This window comes from Aquarana catesbeiana, linkage group LG01 (assembly GCF_042186555.1).
Source record: "Aquarana catesbeiana isolate 2022-GZ linkage group LG01, ASM4218655v1, whole genome shotgun sequence".
NCBI classification, from domain to species: domain Eukaryota; kingdom Metazoa; phylum Chordata; class Amphibia; order Anura; family Ranidae; genus Aquarana; species Aquarana catesbeiana.
The window spans coordinates 923,747,941-923,771,498 of NC_133324.1; the positions used below are offsets into that span (position 1 = coordinate 923,747,941).

At 44.3% G+C, this 23,558-nt stretch overlaps 1 protein-coding gene across 1 annotated transcript in view; it reads right to left on the reverse strand.

The window, feature by feature from the left end:
- The window catches only part of ATRN (attractin), a gene marked incomplete in the record, with an annotated part of 355,064 nt that overhangs the window by 166,641 nt on the left and 164,865 nt on the right, over positions 1-23,558 (reverse strand). The window contains 4 exon segments of the mRNA XM_073611025.1: positions 235-454; positions 1,113-1,288; positions 3,866-4,004; positions 16,442-16,566. Of these exon segments, the coding sequence (XP_073467126.1) occupies positions 235-454; positions 1,113-1,288; positions 3,866-4,004; positions 16,442-16,566 (660 nt within the window).

The following is a 23,558-nucleotide window of genomic DNA, read 5'->3' on the forward strand; positions in this document are numbered from 1 at the left end:
GTAAACCACAGCAACCAAATAAGCATACGCTTACTCTGATTATTTGGAAAAAGACAGAGGCCATATTACCAGATATTCCAGAATATGGTCTTACTGTACGTCGTCAAAACTTATGGAAGAATGGGCCCAAATTACCCAAAATGATTTGTTTAAAGCCATTTAGGTAAATTCTAGGACAAAGGAGGTATGGATCTGTTACTCTTCATTATTGACCACTTTCCCCTCTGCTCTCACCTGGTCTTTCACAGACACTGCCGTTGATTGGGTGGATACAGGTCGCTGCCTTTAGGCCTGTGGTTGAGGGTTCGGCCAGGTACCCACAAAAGCCAGCATCGCTGGGCTCCCCAGCCTGCCACTGGAGAGTGCTGTTAGTGAAAGGTGACATGTCCTCCCAGCACCAGTATGACACATTGATCTTCCTGAGTCCAACCCAGGGTGTGAGTTCAGTCTTTGGCTGCAACACAAATGGAGATATGCTTGGAAACGCACAGGTAAATGCAAATACTTTCATGCAAAAGAGAATAACCAGGAGAGTTTTTATATTTTAATCTTTCTACAAAAGAACTGGTAAATATGCTTTACTAATGTTCTTCCGGTATCGCGATTCACATATTTCTGCCGCACCGCATAGCTAACAAGAGCTTCAGTTTTATAACCTCCTCGGTTAGCTGTCAGAACACAGCAGATGATGCTGGTTCATTATTCATTGGACAGACTGGGGATGACATAGGAAGATTTTTGTGAATCAGCAAGGCAGGGATTTGTGAACTACAAGACCAACTAAACAGAATTGTAAATCTGGCAGATAAAGCTGCTTATACATAACCCCTGCTATCTTGTTCCACTTTCCTTCATAATACACCAACTACCGATGACATGACCCCCAATAACCCTACAGCCTAATGCTTCAAGCTTAGAGGTAATACTTGATATTACACTCTTATTAAGACCTCACACATTCACTTAATAAACACCTCGGTCATCCTCATACCTTCCACACACGTGATACAGCTAATTTGCTAGTGCATGCAATCATCAAATTCAGGGTTGATACTGTAACACTTAGCACTGTGGTCTATTAAAGTTATAATAATAATAATAATATTAACTACCTGTATGTTCTGCAGCTGCTTCACCACAAACTCCACTTTCTTCTGTGAGGTAAGAGAGGCCAGCGCAGCGTTCTGATTGCGACAGGCCAGCTTGGAGTTGTCATAGTTTTCCTTAGTAATGGCGATTTTCAGACATGAACTTTCCACTAGGTACCAGTTTGCTCCACAGATGTTTTCTGGAGTCACAAATCAAAAGGTTCCAGATTATTAAACATACACAAAATAAAAAATGAAATAGTTCATACTGAAGAATGGAGAATTTTAAAACCTCCACTTTAAAACTGTTGTAAAAGTACAGTCTTACCTCTGAAGGATACTATTAAAGCCCAATTTTAGAAAAAAACGTGAAACTCAAAGAGTAAGGGTAGTCATAGAAAAATGTGTAATGTAAGGCCCCTTTCACACTGGGGGCGGTGAGGGCGTCGACGGTAAAACAGTGATATTTTTAGCGCCGCTTTACCGCCGTTTTAGCGGCGGTATTCGGCTGCTAACGGTGTGGTTTTAACACCCGCTGGCAGCCGAAAAAGGGTTAAAACCGCCCGCAAAGCGCTGCTACAGCAGTGCTATGCCGGTGGGTATAGCCACGCTGCCCCATTGATTTCAATGGGCAGGAGCGGTTTAGGAGCGGTGAATACACCACTCCAAAGATGCTGTTTGCAGGAATTTTTTTTTCTCTCCTGCCAGCGCACCGATCCAGTGTGAAAGCTCTCGGGATTTCACACTGGAGAAACAGTAGCGGCAGTTATAGGTCGGTTTGCAGACGCTATTTTTAGCGCAATAGCGCCTGCAAACCTCCCCAGTGTGAAAGGGGCCTAAGAGTAGTTTAGTGGATTAATTACACTCCAATAAGTTGGGTTACATGATGGCATACAGCAGATCCAAAATGTAAACAATGCCAATTTGTGAGAGTTTATGGAAATACTAGTCCCAGTAGGCCTTGCGGCTAATTGTGTAGACATAATACTGGTGTTCTCCCGTGGGCAGATCGTTTTTTAGAACCATGAACAAAAAACAGTTACTTGTTTACCAACTGCCATGACGTTGTGCCAATCAAGCAGTTTTTATGGAGCAGGAAACCCAGAGCTCACACCGCTTCCAAATCACCCTTTTAGCTAGGAATATCCGAGTAGCTTCACATAGGCAGACAAGGAGAGCAGTCACAAGAAAAACTAAAAATGGCTTAAAGGGGTTTTAACCGCTTCACCCCCCAGAAAATTTTACCCCCTTCCTTACCAGAGCACTTTTTGCGATTCGCTTTAACTGACAATTGCGCGGTCGTGCAACATTGCACCCAAACAAAATTAACGTTCTTTTTTTTCCCCACAAATAGAGCTTTCTTTTGGTGGTATTTGATCACTTCTGCGGTTTTTATTTTTTGCGCTATAAACAAAAAAAACCACGGCGGACTCCATGCGCGCGCGCCTGCTATTAAAGGGGACGCACAGGTACGCCCATTTGCCCACCGCTGCCATTGTGCTGACGTATATTGGCGTGCGGCAGTCGACAACTGGTTAAAGTCTCCAAGTTTTTCATCTTAATGCATTCTTTGCATTAAGGTGAAAAACCTTCTGTGCTGCAGCTGCCCTCAGAGCCCCCCCCCCCCCTTCTTGCCTGTGATATGCAGGAGCCCAGGCACTCCAACCGATGTCTCCGCCCTCATTGGATAGATTGCTAGCAGCAGGTGCCATTGGCACCCACCCCTATCTGATCCGATTTGGCAAAAAAAAAAACACAAACGGATTGTGGTCCTATTTTCCATCCATCCAGCGGATGGGATCCAATTGCCCCATAGAGAAGAACGGGACTTAGGCTGCATAGTGGAGCGAACACGGACCTGCCACCCGTCCATTTAGTGGGGAGTGCGCAAAATCTTGTGCAGCTGTGCATGGCGGCCAATCAGCTTCTAACTTCAGCTTGTTCAATTAAGCGTTGACAAAAAAAACCTGAAAGTGTATTGCTTTCTATGCACAGCTTCACCAGATTTTGCACTCTCCAGTTTTAGTAAACCAACCCCTAAGTATAGTGTAACAGGAGGATTAACCAGGTCTACTCAAGCATTGTCAGGAGGAAACCCAAAAGCCCATGGCAAGTGGTCTCCATGTCATACATTTTAGACTGTCTGGCATATAAAGCATTTATAGGGCCTACACTACTAAGGGAGCATGCAAACTTCAACTTTCAAGTTAACAGTGCTGACCTTTCCAGGATTAGCTCTGGAGTACTAATGTACCACACAAATATTGCCAAAAAGCAAAAATCTAATGAGCCAGACATGGTAGTCCCAATGTTTCTCTTATTACAGGTTTCCTTATACCTATATTCCTCATACCCTAGCCCAGGGGTAAGCAACCTGGGGCTCTCCAGCTGTTGTGGAACTACATTTCCCATGAGGCATTGCAAGGCTGGCACTTACAATTACTCCCAGTGGCATGATGGGACTTGTAGTTCTGCAACAGCTGGAGGGCCCCAGGTTGCCTACCCCTGCCCTAGCCCCATCTAAGCAAACACTGGAAGAGGGTCACTGCTCAGATGGGGAGAAGAATGGACTACCGAGAGAAAAATAAAAATCTGCTGCAAGCTTTTAGGATGGATTGCACCACACAGTGTCCACAGCTAAAGAGGAAGTAAAGGTTTTATTTTTTAAAGCTTACTTCCTGTTTGGTAAAAATGTGCACATATTTGAAAGCCCATTGTCTAGACATAACTTAATACAAAAAAAAAAAAAAAAACAGAAGAGGGATGTGACATATTACCTGGCAGCCCTATACACTCCTGATTGCGTGGCTCCCACTGGCAGTTTTGGTTGATGGAACAGCTCTTACAGCTAGTCTTCTTGTTACAATAGAAGCCGTAGTTGTTTTTCGGACACTGGTCATATGATGTAATTGCCCCCTGTTCAACGGAAAATATCCATTATCAGACTGTACAGAAACCCCAATGATGACACACATAAGCCACAGATACAAGACACCATATGAATAATCATTGTCACCCTCTTCCTTACTAATAAATTTAGCTCATTTGGACAAATTATATATATATATATATATATATATATATATATATATATATATATATATATATATATATATACATACACACATATATAAAACTCAGAAGAAACGTTTGTTACCACAGCAAGCAAACTGCAACAGAGGTTCGTCTACAGCGAGAAAAGTAAATCCGACGCCTGTTGCTATAGCAACACCTCCACTTACTTCTGGTGAGTTCAGACTTAAAAAATAAGCTGCAGTGTTTTCTAAATTGAACAACGTACTATACAAGGATCGTAAAGCTCTCCTAAATACATTAGATTATGTTTAAATATTATCATACCAATCAAAACCTGAAGCACATCAAAGAATACTACATTATTATATTATAAAACAAGGGAAAACATACAGCAAAAAAAATAAAGGAAGCATGCTCACAATGGAAAATGCTCTATATCTCCCATAACAAAAATCGGAGTATATTTTAACATGATAATCAGAAGAGTGTACCATTTTCTGTGCTGCCTACCATTCTAAATAAGCTACTGCAACAAATCACTGTGAAATAAAACATAAGGAAAATTTGAAACCGCAGTGCTACAATAAAATCTCCTCTACTATAACATCATAACAACATTAGAAGAGAAATATGGGATTGATAAAAAAAATTATACTCACCTAGGTGGATGTAACATCGCTCCAATGCTGCATCTGTCCCCTGCCAGCGCCAAGACTGTCAACTGATTGATCAAACACCTCTGATCGCTGAGTTCTTGGTCTTTAGGCTGCAGAGAGCTGGTGACTGTCAGTCGCCAGCTCTCTGCTCTGCCCCTCCAGCGCGCGCTGGGCTGTGGAGGTGGCAGGATGGGCTGGCTAAGGCTCTCAGGGGCTTACTGAGAGGCTTTGTCAGATGCCTATACAGGCATCTGTGTAGTCGGGATCTTTCCTGAGCCTGTACCAGTTGAGTAACGTCAGTCAACAGCAGGCTTGGGTCAAAGGCCTACAGCATGAACTGCACTCCTGTGATCCATAGGAGAAGTACAGCCAAAAAAAATCTTTGCCTAGAAATCTCCTTTACAGCTGAATTCCAGGTATGGCTTTGAATTCCAAGTTATACTGATCCAGCGTGACCTTACAGCGACCGGAAGGGACATTTGTGTTCCACGGCCAGGAAGAGACAACCGTAAGTAAGCAGTGGACGCTGTCTTCCTTATGTTTGGGGGTCTCAAGCCTATCCTGCGCTGTGAATAACGCTTTTTTGGTGTTGATGACATAAGAACCATCTTACTGTCGGATTTTATGGAGTCTGCCATTTGAGATTAATAAAGGATAAAAAATGAAATTATGCTATTTGGAGCTTCATTTTTTATCCGAGTACCTATGGGAGATCTTGTACAGCTCTGACACCCTCCATGACGTGGATGACAGTGGTTTTAAACATATCAAGGCTTGATGTGTTCTGCTTTCTGGTGAGTGAGAAGCCCTAAGGGGAGTGTGACGCACAGCGTGAGGATTTTGGTGTGAGGTGCACATCTTCAATACCACATTAGGATTACCACCTGTGTCTCTCTAGAATGTCATCACCATCTGTCATTCATCATTCTCATGTGTTATCATATGAAAGCCAGTCATAATAAGCAAAGACGGTAGCGCTGCCTTAGTATTCAGGGGTACTTATTGAAGCACCTGTGGACAATTTACTATTTTGTATGTACGTTTTTTCTTTGCATTTTAAGCGGCAGCTAACATTCTAAATCACTGTGGTTAATTGAATCACTGCGAGTATTGGAGATACTGAACGGCCTATATTATTTTAAGATTTATAAGCTCCACAGCGCTGAGATAGTGGAAGGCGGCCTGTGTTTTCACTCTATTGTGAGAATCCCTTTAGTAGTTGCTGTTATAGTCCTCCATCTTCCAGGTGCCGCTACCCATGGGTGCTCAACCTGTGGCCCCCCAGCTGTTGCAGAACTACAAGTCCCAAAAGGCTTCTCCCTTTGGGAGTCATGCTTGTAACTGTCAACAGCTTGAAATTGCCTCAGGGGACTTGTAGTTCTGCAACAGCTAGAGGGCCACGGGTCGAGCACCCATGCGCTACACAGCAACCACAGGATGTCTCGCATGCAGTACAGGCACCATTCAGAGAACGCTTTGCATTTTTCTTCATGGATGCAAACCATTCTTTCATTAGACCAGGTAGAGAGTATGGCATCACCACTACAGGCTCTCCACCTTGTCCAATCAGAGAACGCTATGCATTCATTGAGAAAAATATTAGGCGTTCTGTGAACGGTGCCAGTGCTGAACAAGGGACACCCTGTGGTTACTATGCAGCAGGGCAGCTACCCGGCATGGAACCTGGAAGACCGTAGTAATCACTCTAGTAGTGCTGACTACTACAGCAATTATCCACTACCACAACAGTCCCAAAAGGTGGAGAATATGCCTACCTACATTGGTCAAAGCTTGACCAGTGTAACTACTCTTTAAAATGAATCCGTGACTTTTTGTCTCTTTTTTTCTTTTTTTACAATAAGTAAAACCCTTGTTAACCCCATAATAAAAATGTGCTCCTTTAAACCACAGTATCCCAACCAAATGGAGAAGACTCTAACCTTGGTTATATCCTATCTTTCTATTATGAAAGGACATAGCGCTTAATTAGACAATGTAGCTCTGATCCTCCTCCGCTCCCCTTTATTGTGATTCAGACAATAAAGCTTTCAGGATGGGTCAGTGGAACAGCTCAGCCGAAGACAAATCACCTCCAAATAGCCTAACTCCTTTATTCAGCAAACACGTGAATCAATCCACTTACACAGCGTGTAAGCTTCACAGCACTAGCAATATCAAGCTGAACAGACAGTGTTAAACACTTGCCTTCCTTACTGCACAAAAGCCAGTCCTCTCACACTCCAGGATTATCCTTGTAGTACATGCAGTAGCTCGGTCAGACACGTTTCGTCAATCAAGAATTTGTCAAAGACCCCTAAAGGTGCCTCATATCGCTGGTGCTGTGGAGCACTCATGCTGTGTAAATGGATTGATTCCTGTGTTTGCTGAATAAAAGAATTACTGCTGTGTGGATGAGATTTATCTTCCTTCTTTGAGCTGTTCTGCTGACCCATGCTGAAAGGTTTATTGGCAGTGTTACAGCTATTGGGAGCAGAGGAGGATTGGAGCTACATTACCTAATTAAGATCTTTATTCTTTCTGTAATAGAAAGGATAATATAATTTTGTGCCTACCATAACATCCTTTTCTTACAGTCCATTGAGCGTCACCAGAAGTCTTTTACCTTCGGGTTATATTGCCGTCTCCTGGAGACCTAGAAACTGACTCCAAGAAAAGGATTTTATGTGTACAAAAATTATATTTTCTTTACCGTCCATGAATGGACTCAGGAAGTCAAACTTTCAGGACATTCAAAAGCAGTCCAACTGAAGGACCAGCAGCACCAAAAACAGACAATAGGCCCAAGGAAAAAAAAAAGGAGACTGCCTGCACACAAAGAGCTGCCCGAAGTTGGCATCAGATGAGGCAGAAACAACCAGCAGTCAAAATATTTGAACAGGAGATGAGGGGGCAGCCTTGCAAATCAAATGTACAGCTACTTGACGCCAAAAAAGCATTCACAGATCTAGTAGAATGCACCTTGACAGGGTGGAACCCAATCCTTGATACCATAAATTTGAACGATGGTCTATGCCACCTAGAGATTGTCAAACAAGAAGCCAACGCACCTTTGCAGGGTCCATCCAGGATGAGAAAAACCCTAGTTAGACTTACCGGTAAAGGTATTTCTACGAGTCTTTCAGGACAGCACCTGGAGAGAGCGCAGCTCCACCCACTTTTCCCAGGAAACACTGCAGTCAGTTTTTTCTTTAAAGACCGGACACTTCCACCATGGCCTCAGTTGTTCATAGAGTACCTCCAGCCATGCTGAAATTAGATAAGCAGAACATAGCAATAACACCACATTTTTATAAACCAATTAGGGCGGGTCATCGGTGCTGTCCTGAAAGACTCGTAGAAATACCGTTACCGGTAAGTCTAACTAGGGTTTTTCTCCCCTCGTCTTTCAGGACAGCACCTGGAGATGATAAAAGAGTACTTACTCTAGGGTGGGACCACCGCCTGCAGGACCTTCCTGCCAAACGATTGATCCGCTGCTGAAAGCAAGTCCAACCTGTAGTGGCGGGTGAAGGTGGAGAAGCTTGTCCACGTGGCCGCTTTACAGATCCGGCCTGGAGAAGCCCCCGCTCTTTCTGCCCAGGACGTTGCTACTGCCCTTGTTGAATGGGCCATTACCCCTGTGGGAGGATCAGCCCCTGCAGCCCTGTAGGCTTCACTGATCGCCATTCTAAGCCATCTGCCTATAGTGCTTTTAGAAGCACAATGACCCTTGCGTGATCCAGAAAAAAGAATAAAAAGAGAATTTGTCTTCCTAAACTCTCTCGTAATCTCTAAATAATGGAGTAAACATCTCCTCACATCCAGGGTATGAAAAGCCTCCTCTTTAGAGTTGGATGGTGAAGGACAAAAAGTAGGTAAAACTATCTCTTGTGCCCTATGAAAAAAGGTTGCGACCTTTGGCAAGAAGCCCGGGTCAGTTTTCAGCACTACCCGGTCTGAAAATATCAAACAAAAGGGTTCTACTATAGATAGAGCCTGTAACTCACTAATTCTTCTGGCTGAGGTAACTGCCACCAAAAGAACCAGTTTAAGCGTCCATACTTTTAAAGTTGCTTCCTGTGGTGGCTCAAAGGGTGATCTAATCAACCCCTGTAGCGCCAGAGATAAATCCCATTTAGGAAAGGATTTGAAAGGTACCGGCCTAAGCCTGGCCAATGCTTTGAAAAATCTCACTATAAATGGTTCTTGAGATAACTTTCTCTCAAGAAACACCGACAAGGCAGCTACCTGGACCTTCAGGGTACTGGCTGCCAGCCCCATCTCCATACCCTCATTGAGAAACTCTAAAATTGAGGGCAACTCCTGTGGTGAACATTTTTTAGTCATGCACCAGGAGTTAAACCGCTTCCATGTCTTAAAATAAATACCCCTGGTAACCTTCTTTCGGCTATTTAACAGGGTTGATACCAGCTTATCTGAGAAGCCCCTTCTTTTTAGCAGCTGCTCCTCAGTAACCAACCTGTCAGCCTGAGCTGATTGACATTTGGATGCTGAAGGGGTCCCTGGGATAGCAGATCCTTTCGAAGTGGGAGAACCCAATGTGGTTCCACTGCCAACCTCTGTATGGTTGCAAACCAGGGTCTCTTGGGCCAAAAAGGAGCCACTAGGATCAAACTTGTGGTCTCTCGCTGTAGTTTTTTCAACACCCAAGGGATCATTTGAAAGGGGGGAAAGGCGTAGCACAAGTGGAAGTTCCATGGTTGTGCCAGCGCATCCAAACCTTTCGCCTGATCTTGCCTGTTTAGAGAGTAATAGGCTCTCACCTTTGCATTCTTGTGGGATGCGAAGAGGTCTATCTGAGGAGTTCCCCATTTCTTTGCTAACTCCTGGAATACCTCCCTGTTCAGACTCCATTCTGCCTCTAGTATCCTTTCTCTGCTTAGAAAGTCTGCCACTAGATTCAGCTCTCCTTTTAGGTGTACAGCTGTTAGGGACTTTACGTTGCCTTCCGCCCAGGATAGCAACTGAACTGACAAGGCTAGCAAGACCTTGCTTCTCGTGCCCCCCTGTCTTGTAACATATGCCACTGCTGTGGCATTGTCTGATAGCACCTGAACATGATGCCCCCGGACTATTTCCTCGAAAGCCCAAAGTCCTAGGAGAATAGCCCTTAATTCCCTCCAATTGGAGGATCTCCCGGCTTCCCTTTTTGTCCAATTGCCTTGAGCCATCTGTCCTTCCAGGTGGGCTACCCACCCCCAGGAACTCGCATCTGTTGTTAACCTCCTCTCCTGGGGAAAAAACCAGAGCAGGCCCTTGTTCAGATTGGAGTGGCTCCTCCACCACCAGAGCTTCCTCTGAACTCGGGGAGATATCGTTATCATCTTTTCTAGGGACTCTCCATAAGACCAATTTTTCAAAATTGTCTGTTGAAGTTCCCTTGCGTGCAACCGTGCCCACTGTACTGCAGGTATTGCTGCAGTAAGGAGCCCCAAAACAGACATCACTGATCTGATAGAAATTGGCAGGTTTGTCTGGGCCTTTTTTACAGCGTTCTGAAGCTTTACTATCTTCTCCTCTGGGAGATACATTTTTCCCTGTATGGAGTCGATAGTGTAACCTAGAAAGGTTATTGCCTGTGATGGGATCATGTTCGATTTTTCCTCGTTTATTAACCACCCTAGGCTCTCCAGATGCCTCCTCGTCCTTTGTAGATCCCTCTCCAATATGTGCCCTGATTTGGCAAATATTAGCAGATCGTCTAAATATGGGACAATCGAAATTCCTTCTATTCTGAGAGGGGCTAAGGCCTCCGCCAGAATTTTTGTGAATATCCTCGGAGAGGATGACAGCCCGAAAGGGAGAGCTCTGAATTGCAGATGTAGGACAGATCCCCCTATCCTGATCGCAAATCTGAGGTGCTTCTGTGATGTTGGGGATATAGGCACATGGAGATATGCATCTCTTAGGTCTATGGATACCATAAAGCAGTCTGGGGTCAGGAGACCCTTTACCGAGAAGATCGTATCCATCTTGAACCTTTTGTACCTGACCGCTCTGTTGAGTATCTTCAGGTTCAGGATCAATCTGAACTTGCCTGAAGGCTTCCTCACCAGAAAGACGTGTGAATAGCACCCCTGTTCTACCTCGTTGGGGGGAACATTCACTACCACCCTCTGCTGAATTAACTCCTGCAGAATTGCTGACATAGCCGTAAGCTTCTCCGGGTCTCTGGGAGCCTGAGTTAAATAAAACCGAACCGGAGGGGGTTGGGCAAACTCCAGTCCGTAACCCTCCCTTATAGTTTTTAGGATAAATGGACTGTCTGTTATCCTCTGCCACTGCGGGAAGAAGGTTTGTAACCTTGCTCCCACAGGCTGTGGACCGTCACTGGCTCTTTGTATTTGGGGTAGGGGAGCGAAAGAGTACCCCTGACTTGCCCCTGCCTCTCTGAGACCTCCAAGGTCTTTTATATCCTGTCTCCTTTGAGTCTGTGGTTTTCCGAAAAGGACGAAAATTTTTGTTGCCCTGAGGAACCACCTTTTTCTTAATGGGGAAGGCTTTCTTTTTGTCAGCCGTTCTCTCAAGAATGGCTTCAAGACCTGGGCCAAAAACCAAATCCCCCTCAAAGGGTAAACCGCATAATTTGGCCTTAGAGGCTGTGTCCCCGGTCCAAGTCTTGACCCACAGAGCCCTGCGCGTTGAGTTGATTAGGGCAGATGATCTGGCCGACATCCTAACCGATTCTGCCGAAGCATCTGCTATATATCCAACGGCTTTCATAAGCACTGGTAAGGTCTCCAAAAGATCCTTACGAGGTGTACCTGCCTCGATATGAACCTTTAGCTGTTCTAACCAGTGCTCCAGGTTTCTGGCTACCACTGTTGATGCCATAGCTGGCTTTAAATTTGCTAGGGTGGAATCCCAGGCTTTCTTTAGCAGGGAGTCAGCCCTCTTGTCCATGGGGTCCTTGAGGATACCCATGTCCTCAAACGCGAGGTCAGTGTTTCTCGACACCTGAGAGAAGGCCGCATCCAGTCTAGGCTTTTTGTTCCAGACCTGTGCGCTATCTTCCTCAAAGGGAAACCTGCGTTTGAGGGATCTAGAAAAGAAGGGGGCCCTCTCTGGGTCCTTCCATTCTCTCTTAACTGTTTCTGACAGAAACTTGTGCACCGGAAACATCCTGTGTTTCACCTCACCCATGCCTTGGAACATCTTATCGTGTAACGACAGCTGGGCCTTGTCCTCTGTAATATTAAGAGTAGTGTGGATAGTTTTTAGTAGATCATCCACCTCCTCTAGAGACAACTTATATCGAGAAGAAGAAGAAGAAGATTCTTTCTCTTCCTCTGCTTCTTCCTCAGATTCCGTAGCCACGCTATGATTTTCCTCCTCCGAGTCACTGTCACCCCTATATGCGGAAACAGAAGACTGGGAACGAGGTACTGAGCTGCTTGCGGCTGGACGTTTGTCAAGGTAGGATTTAAATGACTCAAAAGTCTCCGCCAAATCTTTCCTAAAAGAGCTCAGTAAGTCCTGCTGAACCACAGGTACACTAGGAGTGGTTTCCTCCTTAACCAGGTCTGCAATGCACCCTTTGCATAACACCTTAGCCCAAGACTCTTTAAGCACATTTTTACAAGATGGGCATTTTCTTTTAACAGGAAAAGACGAATGCTTGGTCTTTTCTTTTGCCTTCTGAAATACACAAACAGAAAAACACCTATAAATAGCATGCTGAAAAAGAGTGGAGAGCTAACACTTTAACCCCCCTCCTTCACTCAGCCAGTAAATCCCCCCACAGATTTACTTCACAATCTTAAACACATTTACTTCCTGCTTCAATACCCAGGAAGAATGCTGCAGGCTCTTTAAAACATTTACCAAAGAGGGAACTAAAACATGCCCATAGAGTAAGTTACAGAGACACACTGTCCCCGCTTACCTGGGCCTGGCTGACTTGTGTGGCTCCTGCTCCTGCCACCACCGATTGATCCTCCTCCATATTGACAGGATTTGCAATGGCGTTGGTGCTTGTTTTTTAAACTTTCCCGGTCCACACGCCGCTGCGAGGGCCGGAAATGACGTCAGCCGGAAGAGACCTGCCCTCCCCTCCTGCGTTCCAGCGGCCGGAACCGGAAGCCGCGTCGCGCCGCTGGAGGTCCCGCCCCCGGCCGTAGTGACGCGCTCGCCACCGGAACCCGGAAGGCTGAGCAATGGGGTTGAAGAGGAGACGCCGCTCCTTCCAAGCCAGCCGCCGGTCTAAAGGAGCTGGGACCCCCCGCAGCCTGACCCTCGCCGGGTATGAAGAGGGGGGACGCCGGAGCAACCCCCGCACGTGAAGGGAGGAAGCTGGGCTGGTCTGCCACAAAAGAACAGAAATACCGGTATGCCCCAACTCTCTCCACCTGGAGACAGCGCAGCACACCCCTGGTTCCCTGCAGCGCTTCCACCATGGCGGAGGAAACACTACAACTGAGGCCATGGTGGAAGTGTCCGGTCTTTAAAGAAAAAACTGACTGCAGTGTTTCCTGGGAAAAGTGGGTGGAGCTGCGCTCTCTCCAGGTGCTGTCCTGAAAGACGAGGGGAGAAAAAGGTAATTGTTTTTTCTGAAAAAGGCAGTGGCTAGCAGGAAGGTTTGCACAGCCTAAACCATAACCAGACAATGGCTGGAAATTTTGTTTTGATGAGCAGGAGATAGGCAGAAGAACAATGAACTGGTTAAGGTGAAAGACAGAAAATACCTTCTTTGTATGTTAAGGCAGCCAGCTCAAAAACTTGCATTAGAAAACAGTAACTGATGGGACAAGGAAAACCAGAGTGGGAATCATTTCCATTGGGTTCAAATAAAGGTTTGAGAAGTACAGAGAGAACAAGATTCAAGTCCCAGTGAATCACTAGGGAATGGACCGGAAGAGCTACACGAGTCCCCCTTGATATTGTTGAAAGCCAAACGCTGGTCAAGATCCAACTACAGTAATGAAAGGACTTATCACACAGAAAAACTCCTGGGGAGAAAAGCCCTAAGACTTGAACAAATCATGTCGGATGATAAACCTTGCGGGAATTAGACTTCCGGGCAATCAGCATCGTAGAATTCAAAGACTCAAAGAGAATCTCTAGTGCTGGAGAACATGAACATTAACAGCCATGCTGTTAAAACCAGCAACCAGAAGGTGCAATGGTAAATCAGTTATTGGGACAGAGAATTCCAACAATCTGGCAGTGTGCAAACAGCGTGTTCCAGGAGTCCTACAAGATCAGCATGCTACATCTGCTTGGGCAGACCGGAGATTTGAGTAACACTAGAATGCCCTCCAGCTTGATCCTGCAAAGCAGATGAGGAAGAGGTTTTTAGCACGGAATGTACAGATCAGGGCATATCGATCCCACAGAGCCAGAAGAACATCCACTCCTGCTAGACTCCGAGGATCCCTGTACCTGTAACCAAACCTGTTCAGTTAGTTTCTGAATCTAGTGGCCAGCAGAACCACATCCAACATGCCTCCCTCTGCAACACAGGTCCTGGAACAACACGAAGTGCAGGGACCACTCCACCAAGTTTAAAATTAAGGAGTCTGCCTGCTAAGGATGAGCTCAGGTGTGTTCGCAAACAGCATGTGCAGAACCCGCCAGGAAGTCGGCACTGCACAGCACTAATCACAGGCAGTGAGACATTACCCGATCTCTGCAGCCATGCATCGGGACAATGTCTCACTTCTTGTGATAAGCGCTGTGCAGTGCCAACTTCCTGGCAGGCTCTGCACGTGCTGTTTGTGAACGCGCCTGAGCTCATCCTTACTGCCTGCCAATTGCCTACACCGGCAAGGCTGGAACACCATTTTCTGTCTAGAACAAAATCCTTTCCACCAGTCTTGCACAAATCTTGGGTGATTTAGGTCATAAAATTCTGCTTGATAGTGGTAAAAAGTTCAGTCGAAAGGGGAGAAGATCCAGCTACATCTAACAGAGCCAAAAGAGGACTCCTAAGGACAAGATTGACTCTTAAGCTGGCCACAGATTACTTTTTTATCAGCCAGTAGGCTCATTGAAAAAAATTTAACAGATTCCTCCATCCACACAAGCCAGGTGGATAGAAGAACCCCAACCGCTGTGCCATTGCATTCTGACAGCCGGACTCCTCTGCTGTCAAAATACATTGATCAGTGGCTGCAGACCATTGACTTGAGCCACTGATGGAGAAAACTTGTTCAGCAAGCCATTCGACAGAAGTCGATAGTTAGAGTGGGGGCGACCACACATGGATTGAAATTCAGCCAGTCCCTGCTAGTCAAATTTTGATCCATCTATGGCTAGCTTAAGAGCGGGAATACCATGAATCAAGGCTGCAAACATGTACACTGTCTGCGGGCATGCTGCAATCAGTCCTGGAGCCATTAGTAGAAAGTGAGCTGAGGGCACACAGTACAGCATCTCTGTCCCTACAGTAACTAGAATCAGACATGCTGAAACTGTGTGCCAGAAAGGCAACATATAAGCTCAGAGTAAGAGGCAAGGCCTCAGGTACTCACAAAAAAAAATTCCAGCTGGGAGCAGGTGACCTATATCACTGCGGGCGGACAACAGGAAGCAAATAATAATGAAGTTCTACGTGGCTCTATTCAAGAAGGAGAAGCAGCATGGAGATTCTTCCTCAACTCTGTACAACACAAAGAGCATGGAGTGAACACAACACTCAACCTAGTGCATGACGACCTAGTGTATGACAACAGAATTCCAACACCACAGCATAAACATAACATGGCAAAACCAGCGGGAACAGGGAATGACAATGCCCAGCAACCTACGTGTATGAGTTAGCTCTGAGCTCTCAGCCTGACTGGACAATTCACTAAGTGAGACAAGACAAGTGCTGAGGCAAAGCCAACAGCTTTGGACCTGGAAAGCACTCGGCAGTGAACTTTTACTAGAAGAGACTCTTGAATTTCCCCCCATACAGAACTAAGTGCCCAAAGGTCACTTCCAGGCTATTACCGGAAAGCGGCACTGCAAAAGCCAGGTTTAGGACGACCGCACCAGAGAGACAAAGCTCCAGCAGCAATGCAGTCTTGATGAGAAATGAATCTAGGGGGAAAAAAAAACAAAAAACGTGTTTCACACAGTAGAGCTGAAGAAAATACGTCCCATCCTCCAAAGACAATAGCAAAAAATTGATGGTACACGCTGGTAGAAGGAGAAGTTATCCTGGACTTGTCCACAGCTTTCTTGTTTGTAAGTGTCCAATCCTCTTGTATGTGGCAATATAACCAGAAGGCCAAGAAAGGTCAATGAACACGAACAAGTTGAAAGCTTTTCTCCAGCTAATGGGGACACTATTTTTTTTAAATAGAGGATCACAAGGATTTCTGAGAACTTTTTCACTTATCTGATATTAACAGGAAGAAAGTCACAGATTGAATAATCTTGCTTTTAAGTTATTGTTTTTCACTATTTTATTTTGTGCGTTTTGATACTGATATTTGATATTTTTGTAATGTTAAGGTTACATTATACTATAGGAGATTCAATCACAACACCGCAATTTTCACTTTTATAGTCTTTGTGTAGACAATATCATACATTCAAAGTGTTGGAGGAAAGGAGTGGAAAAGAATAAGTGCATTTTGGTGTTCTTTTTAAATGCCTTTTTGGTCATGTGCAGTGAAGTCATTGCTGTAATACAGAAATATAGTGACTGACCTGACTGGCTGTGCAGTTGTTATTAAGTGTAATACATTGATCATTACACCATCGGCAGCCATTAGTGTTCGCTGTGCAGCTAAAGCAGTCTGTATACTGATCGCACTTGCTTTCAATGTCGGAATCTGCAGGAAGGAATAGAAGAGAGAATAAAGATTACAAAAATTCGACAAATCACAAATGCAGAAGCATTCTGTCTCTGAGCTTACCAAGGTTAACACCGGTACTGGAGATTAAACTAAAATGGCATTTTAGTCAAAAACCTAAAACAAAATTTGTCAATACTGCTCTACTGGCCTCTTCTAAATTGGCAATACAAATCCATTCCCAGCCTATAATAATAGCACTTACCACTTGAAGACCAGGCATCATCTGGCCCTTTTTGTTTACATGTAACAATCAGTATTTTTTGCTAGAAAATTATTTAAAACCCCCAAACGTTATATATTTTTTTTAAAGCAGGGGCCCTAGAGAATAAATTAATGGGTTTTGCCATTTTTTGTGTCAGCGTTTTTTCAAACTGGATTTTTTGGGGGAAAATAGTTTTTTAAATTTAAATGTAAAAAAAATTACATAACCCAATTTTTTTGTAAAATATAATAGATGTCACGTTGAGTAAATAGATACCAAATATGTTGCACTTTAAAATTGCGTCCATGCTCGCGGAAAAGTGACAAACTCCGTAAATGTTACTATCAAAAGGCGACGCTTTAAAAGCCTCCACTGTTTACCATTTTATATTTACAGAGGATACCTGGTGCTAGAATTACAGCCCATGATCCCATGTTTGCGGCGATACCTCATGTGTGGGATGATCTCTGTTTGCGCGCATGAGGGGCCGATGCACATGTTCCCTTTTGCGCGCTAGCACAGAAGGGAGGGGGCGGGGACACTTTACTTTATTTTTTTATTATTATTATAAATTATATTTATTTTTTTACATTGTAGCACTTTTATTGCTGTCACAAGGAGAGCACTACCACATAAGAATAAGTAGGGGGCATCTAAGCTGCTGAAAGAAAGAAAAAAAAAAAAAAAAAAAAAAAAAAAAAAAAAAAGGAGGTGTCGGCTAGTAGCTCTGGTCTCCCAGTAGGACGGTAGAGCCCGAGAGAGCCATGGAAGGCGGCGGCGGGGGAACGTCCCCTCCTACTGCTTGTAATAGCAACTGAGCAGTTGGTTAGCCACTCAGGCAATCACTGAAATCTCATCTCTTCGGCAAAGCCTATCATGTCTCCAACTAATCTTCTACCACTTCCATCAGCTCATTCCCCACAGTTACATCCTTTTGTACCACCTGCCCCACCCTATTAGATTGTAAGCTCTTCTGAGCAGGGCCCTCTTAATCCTCTTGTATTTTATTGTATTATAACTGTATTGTCTCCTTTTTATATTGGAAAGCGCTGCGTAAACTGTTGGCGCTATATAAATACTGTATAATAATAGCTCTTACAAAAGGGCCGACCGTCGGCTCTAAAAAAAAAAAATAACGGTACTGGGGGTGACCCCCACGGTATGACCACTTGAAGTCAAATAGCGTACCAGGTACGTGACTTGGCAGCAAGTGGTTAAAGTTTAAACATGTATTGCACTACCACATAAGAATAAGTAGGGAACATCCAAGCTCCTGAAAAAAAAAAAAAAAAAGGAGCTAAAGAAAAGGCTTATGTAATGTGTGTTAATGGCATTAAAGCCAATACGGTTTACAATTTATTGCACTTCTGTTTGTCAAAAAAATATTTTATAAAACTTGTTTTTTTAGTTTCAATACAATATATCTTTATTTGGTTTAACAAAAAGAAAAAAGGCATGTTATGTAGGTTGGTATACTTTAACTTGTAAATGGGTACCGTTACCTAGGTACTTTAATAGAGGTAGGGGTAGAGGGGAAAGAGTAGAATGGGTAGAGGCCCAAGTGGAAGTGAATTGAGTGGAAGTGAATTGAGGGGGAGTAGGGGGGAGGGGGGGGTGACACCGTTGGGTTAAGCAAATTTTTTTTTTTTGGTGGGCAAGCTAGTAATGGTCATGTATCAAGCAGAATAGTAACACATGTTTGCAACTAATTTAGAAGGTTTAGAGTCTAAGCAATGATATAATGGGTCAAGAGATGCTAGAGTTGAGGCAATTTGCAAGAGGGGTGAGAGTTCCATGGAGACCATAGGAAGTTAAATTTGTCCAGCAGGAGATTTGCCTTAGCGAACATAAACTCTAGTTGTGCGTGTTCGTTCAGAATTTTGATGGTTATAGCTACATCAGGGGTGTCGTTTGCTTCCAACTCCTGGTAATTGTGAGTCTGTCCGCTATGAATATGTGAGTTAGGATGGTTTGGAACTTTGGAGGCCAGGAGTCCAATCCTATTCCGAACAGGGCCAGTTTCGGGTCCGGTGTAAGTGTTAATTTAGTTATCAAAGAGGCCAAGGTGAACGTGGAAATCCAGTAAAATGTTATTTTTGGGCAAAACCACCAAATGTGAGGAGGAGAGCACGTATGCCCGCATTTCCGCCAACATTGTGAGGATTGGTTAGGGTATATAGAAGCCAGCTTGTCTGGAGTTAGGTACCAATTATGCAGTAGCTTTTGGAAAGATTCCCAATGGGAAAGACACTTGGAGCATTTTAGAGGAAGTCCTGAGGCTGTATTCCATTGATTGAGGTCAGCTGAGAATTGGAAGACTCTTTCCCAATAGGACATTGAAGGAAGTTTTGTCCTGGAGGTTACAGAGGTGTGAAGGTTGTAGTATGGAGCAACCATCTTCCGTATATGCGAAGGTGTGTGCAGTAGGGAGAGAATTTTTGTTGAGAGTTCCTCAGTAGGGCTCAATTTAACCTTTTGGATTGCGTGCTGTACTTGAAGGTATTTGAAGAAGGCGGAAGGTTTTAAAGAATATTTTGTGCTAAACTCCTGAAAAGTAAGTAGGTCATTGCAGGTAAAGAGGTGTGCGATTTTGTGGATTCCGGGTCGGTCCAAGTCTACCAAGGAGGTTCCTGGTATTATTGATTTCAGGGATCTTAATGCGACAGAGTGTAGAGAGCGTAATGAAGGTCCTTGACATATTTTGGATAGCGATTTCCATACTTTGACAGTAGCATTAACCACTTCAGCCCCGGAAGGTTTTACCCCCTTCCTGACCAGAGCACTTTTTACAATTCGGCACTGCGTCGCTTTAACTGCTAATTGCGCGGTCATGCAATGCTGTACCCAAACGAAATTTGCGTCCTTTTCTTCCCACAAATAGAGCTTTCTTTTGATGGTATTTGATCACCTCTGCCGTTTTTATTTTTTGCGCTATACACGGAAAAAGACCGAAAATTTTGAAAAAAAATGATATTTTCTACTTTTTGTTCTAAAAAAAATCCAATAAACTCAATTTTAGTCATACATTTAGGCCAAAATGTATTCGGCCACATGTCTTTGGTAGAAAAAATGTCAATAAGTGTATATTTATTGGTTTGCGCAAAAGTTATAGCGCCTACAAACTAGGGTACATTTTCTGGAATTTACACAGCCTTTAATTTATGACTGCCTATGTCGTTTCTTGAGGTGCTAAAATGGCAGGGCAGTACAAAACCCCCACAAATGACCCCATTTTGGAAAGTAGACACCCCAAGGAATTTGCTGAGAGGCATGTTGAGCCCATTGAATATTCATTTTTTTTGTCCCAAGTGATTGAATAATGACAAAAAAAAAAAAAAAAATTACAAAAAGTTGTCACTAAATGATATATTGCTCACACAGGCCATGGGCATATGTGGAATTGCACCCCAAAATACAATTAGCTGCTTCTCCTGAGTATGGGGATACCACATGTGTGGGACTTTTTGGGAGCCTAGCCGCGTACGGGGCCCCCGAAAACCAATCACTGCCTTCAGGATTTCTAAGGGCGTACATTTTTGATTTTACTCCTCACTACCTATCACAGTTTTGAAGGCCATAAAATGCCCAGATGGCATAAAACCCCCCCAAATGACCCCATTTTGGAAAGTAGACACCCCAAGCTATTTGCTTTGAGGCATGTTGAGTCCATGGAATGTTTTATATTTTGACACAAGTTGCGGGAAAGTGACAAATTTTTTTTTTTTTTTTTTTGCACAAAGTTGTCACTAAATGATATATTGCTCACACAGGCCATGGGCATATGTGGAATTGCACCCCAAAATACATTTAGCTGCTTCTCCTGAGTATGGGGATACCACATGTGTGGGACTTTTTGGGAGCCTAGCCGCGTACGGGGCCCCGAAAACCAATCAGTGCCTTCAGGATTTCTAAGGGCGTACATTTTTGATTTTACTCCTCACTACCTATCACAGTTTCGGAGGCCATGGAATGCCCAGGTGGCACAACCCCCCCCCAAATGACCCCATTTTGGAAAGTAGACACCCCAAGCTATTTGCTGAGAGGCATGGTGAGTATTTTGCAGCTCTCATTTGTTTTTGAAAATAAAGAAAGACGAGAAAAAAAAATTTTTTTCTTCTTTTTTCAATTTTCAAAACTTTGTGACAAAAAGTGAGGTCTGCAAAATACTCACTATACCTCTCATCAAATAGCTTGGGGTGTCTACTTTCCAAAATGGGGTCATTTGGGGGGGGTTTTTGCCACCTGGGGTGGATACCAAACATGACATGCTTTAAAATTGCGCACAAACGTGCAGTGGCGACAAACTAAATACATTTTTAAAAGCCTTTAAAAGCCTTTACAGGTTACCACTTTAGATTTACAGAGGAGGTCTACTGCTAAAATTACTGCCCTCGATCTGACGTTCGCGGTGATACCTCACATGCATGGTGCAATTGCTGTTTACATTTGACGCCAGACCGACGCTTGCGTTCGCCTTAGCACGAGAGCAGGGGGGACAGGGGTGCTTTTTTTTTTTTTTTTTTCTTTATTATTATTATTTTTTTATCTTATTTTTAAACTGTTCATTTTTTTTTTTTTTAAATCATTTTTATTGTTATCTCAGGGAATGTAAATATCCCCTATCATAGCAATAGGTAGTGACAGGTACTCTTTTTTGCAAAAATTGGGGTCTATTAGACCCTAGATTTCTCCTCTGCCCTCAAAGCATCTGACCACACCAAGATCGGTGTGATAAAATGCTTTCCCAATGGCGCTGTTTACTAAGTCATAAAATGCTCGTAGCTTCCGGTTTCTGGCTGAATCACCGGCTGCATTCTCAGGTTCCCTGTTGAGACAGGAGAGCCAGAGAAAAACACGGAAGACGTTGGGGGGGGGGGGGGGGCATTCCCTCCCACTGCTTGTAAAAGCAGTCTAGAGGCTAATTAGCTGCTAGGATTGCTTTTACATGAAAGCCAATCGCTGGCTGAAAAGAATGATACCAAGATGATACCTAAACCTGCAGGCATCATTCTGGTATAACCACTCAAAGTCGTGAATGGCGTACCTGAAGACAAAAAAATGGTTAACAATAAAGCACAGTAAACGGTAAGGTATAAAAAAATTGCATATCTGAAAAGCAAACATGATAAAACATAACAACAATAAAACATTGCAGAATAGAATACAGTAAAAAAGAGCAGAACAATAGAGAGAGAATAGAGAGAGAGAACAATAAAACGACAACTATTTTTTTTTTATTTTATATTTTTGTTTGTGTTTTTTTTTTTTACACTTGTTTTTGTAACTAACTTTTATAACTGTAACCGGTTCCAGGTTCGGGTCTCTCAAAATGCGATGGCATCTTGGGAGACCCTGTGAAAGTGTGCCTAGTCTGTGCAATGCTGTACCCTACGCTAATACTCAACTAGTGAATGGTAGTGTTCAAAACATTCACCAATGCAAAGACCAGGATTGTCAGGACAGGAGGGACAATAATAGCGGGTGTCACGCCTATATCCGCGTTTGCTGCAGACACGACATCTTTTTTGGGGGGGGGTTCGTTGGGTAGGGGTACTCGGGAGGACATAAAGAAAATGCCTCTCATGCAGCCGACTGCATTTGGTTGGGGATGTGAATGGGGGAAGTACGGGTGCTGCAGAAGTGGTGGGTTCCCAATTAGGATTGGCGAATGCAGCAGGAAGGGCACTATGGACACGACGGGCCTGTGTTTGTCTTTTTGGTGGCAGTGGGACACTACTTGTGCTTGCCACCTCACCAGCTTGAACTGCATTTATGGGACTCGCCACGTCACCAAGTGTTACTGCAGTGCTGGTTTGACTACGACCGGGGTGTACTAGGGCGCTGGTGCTTGCCAGTTCACCAAAACACTACCAAGAAAACTGTTAGCGATCGCAGGGATCAGGCCTGACTCTGTGAACGCTGCAGTTATGCGTTTAGTGTTTTGTAAGTGACAGTGATCGATCGATACTGCACTTGGGCTGGGCCGGGCGGAGGGGAAGAACGCAGGTGCTAGCGGGTATCTGGGCTGATCCCGCTAACACTGCGTTTTTGGGAACCCTAAACTGCTGGGGACACTAGTATAGATCTGATCGGATCAGATATTGATCCGTACAGATACTATACCACTAAGGGAGGCGTATGCTGCGTGCGTGGGTGTTAGCGGTACTGGCGCTAATCTGACGCTGCCTGGGGCGACGCATATCACCGCCGGGCGATCAGGGGGCTAAACCTTTATTAGGTAATAAACGGCGGGTCCCCTGACACTATAAAAAATAAACAAACTAACCAGCGTCACCCGTAACAGTTATACGGTGATCAGTGGTGAAAGGGTTAACTAGGGGGCAATCAAGGGGTTAAAACATTTATTAGGTAGTATATGGGGGTCCCTGTCACTATAAAACGCTGACGGCGAACGTAAATATTTACGTTCCTAACTAGCGTCACCAGCGACACTAATACAGCGATCAGAAAAATGATCGCTTAGTGACACTGGTGACAGGGGGTGATCAAGGGGTTAAAACTTTATTAGGGGGGGTTAGGGGGGTACCCTAGACCTAAAGGGGGGTAATATTCACTGCCCTAACACTGTAACTGTCACAAACTGACACCATGCAGTAATCAGAAAAAAAAAAAAAAATACTGCTTGCTGTCAGTTTGTGACGGGGGGGGGGGGGGGGGTGATTGGGGGGGGATCGGGGGGCGATCGGGGGGGGGATCAGGGGTGTAAAGTATGCCTGGCATGTTCTACTGTGTGTGTTTGTGTTGT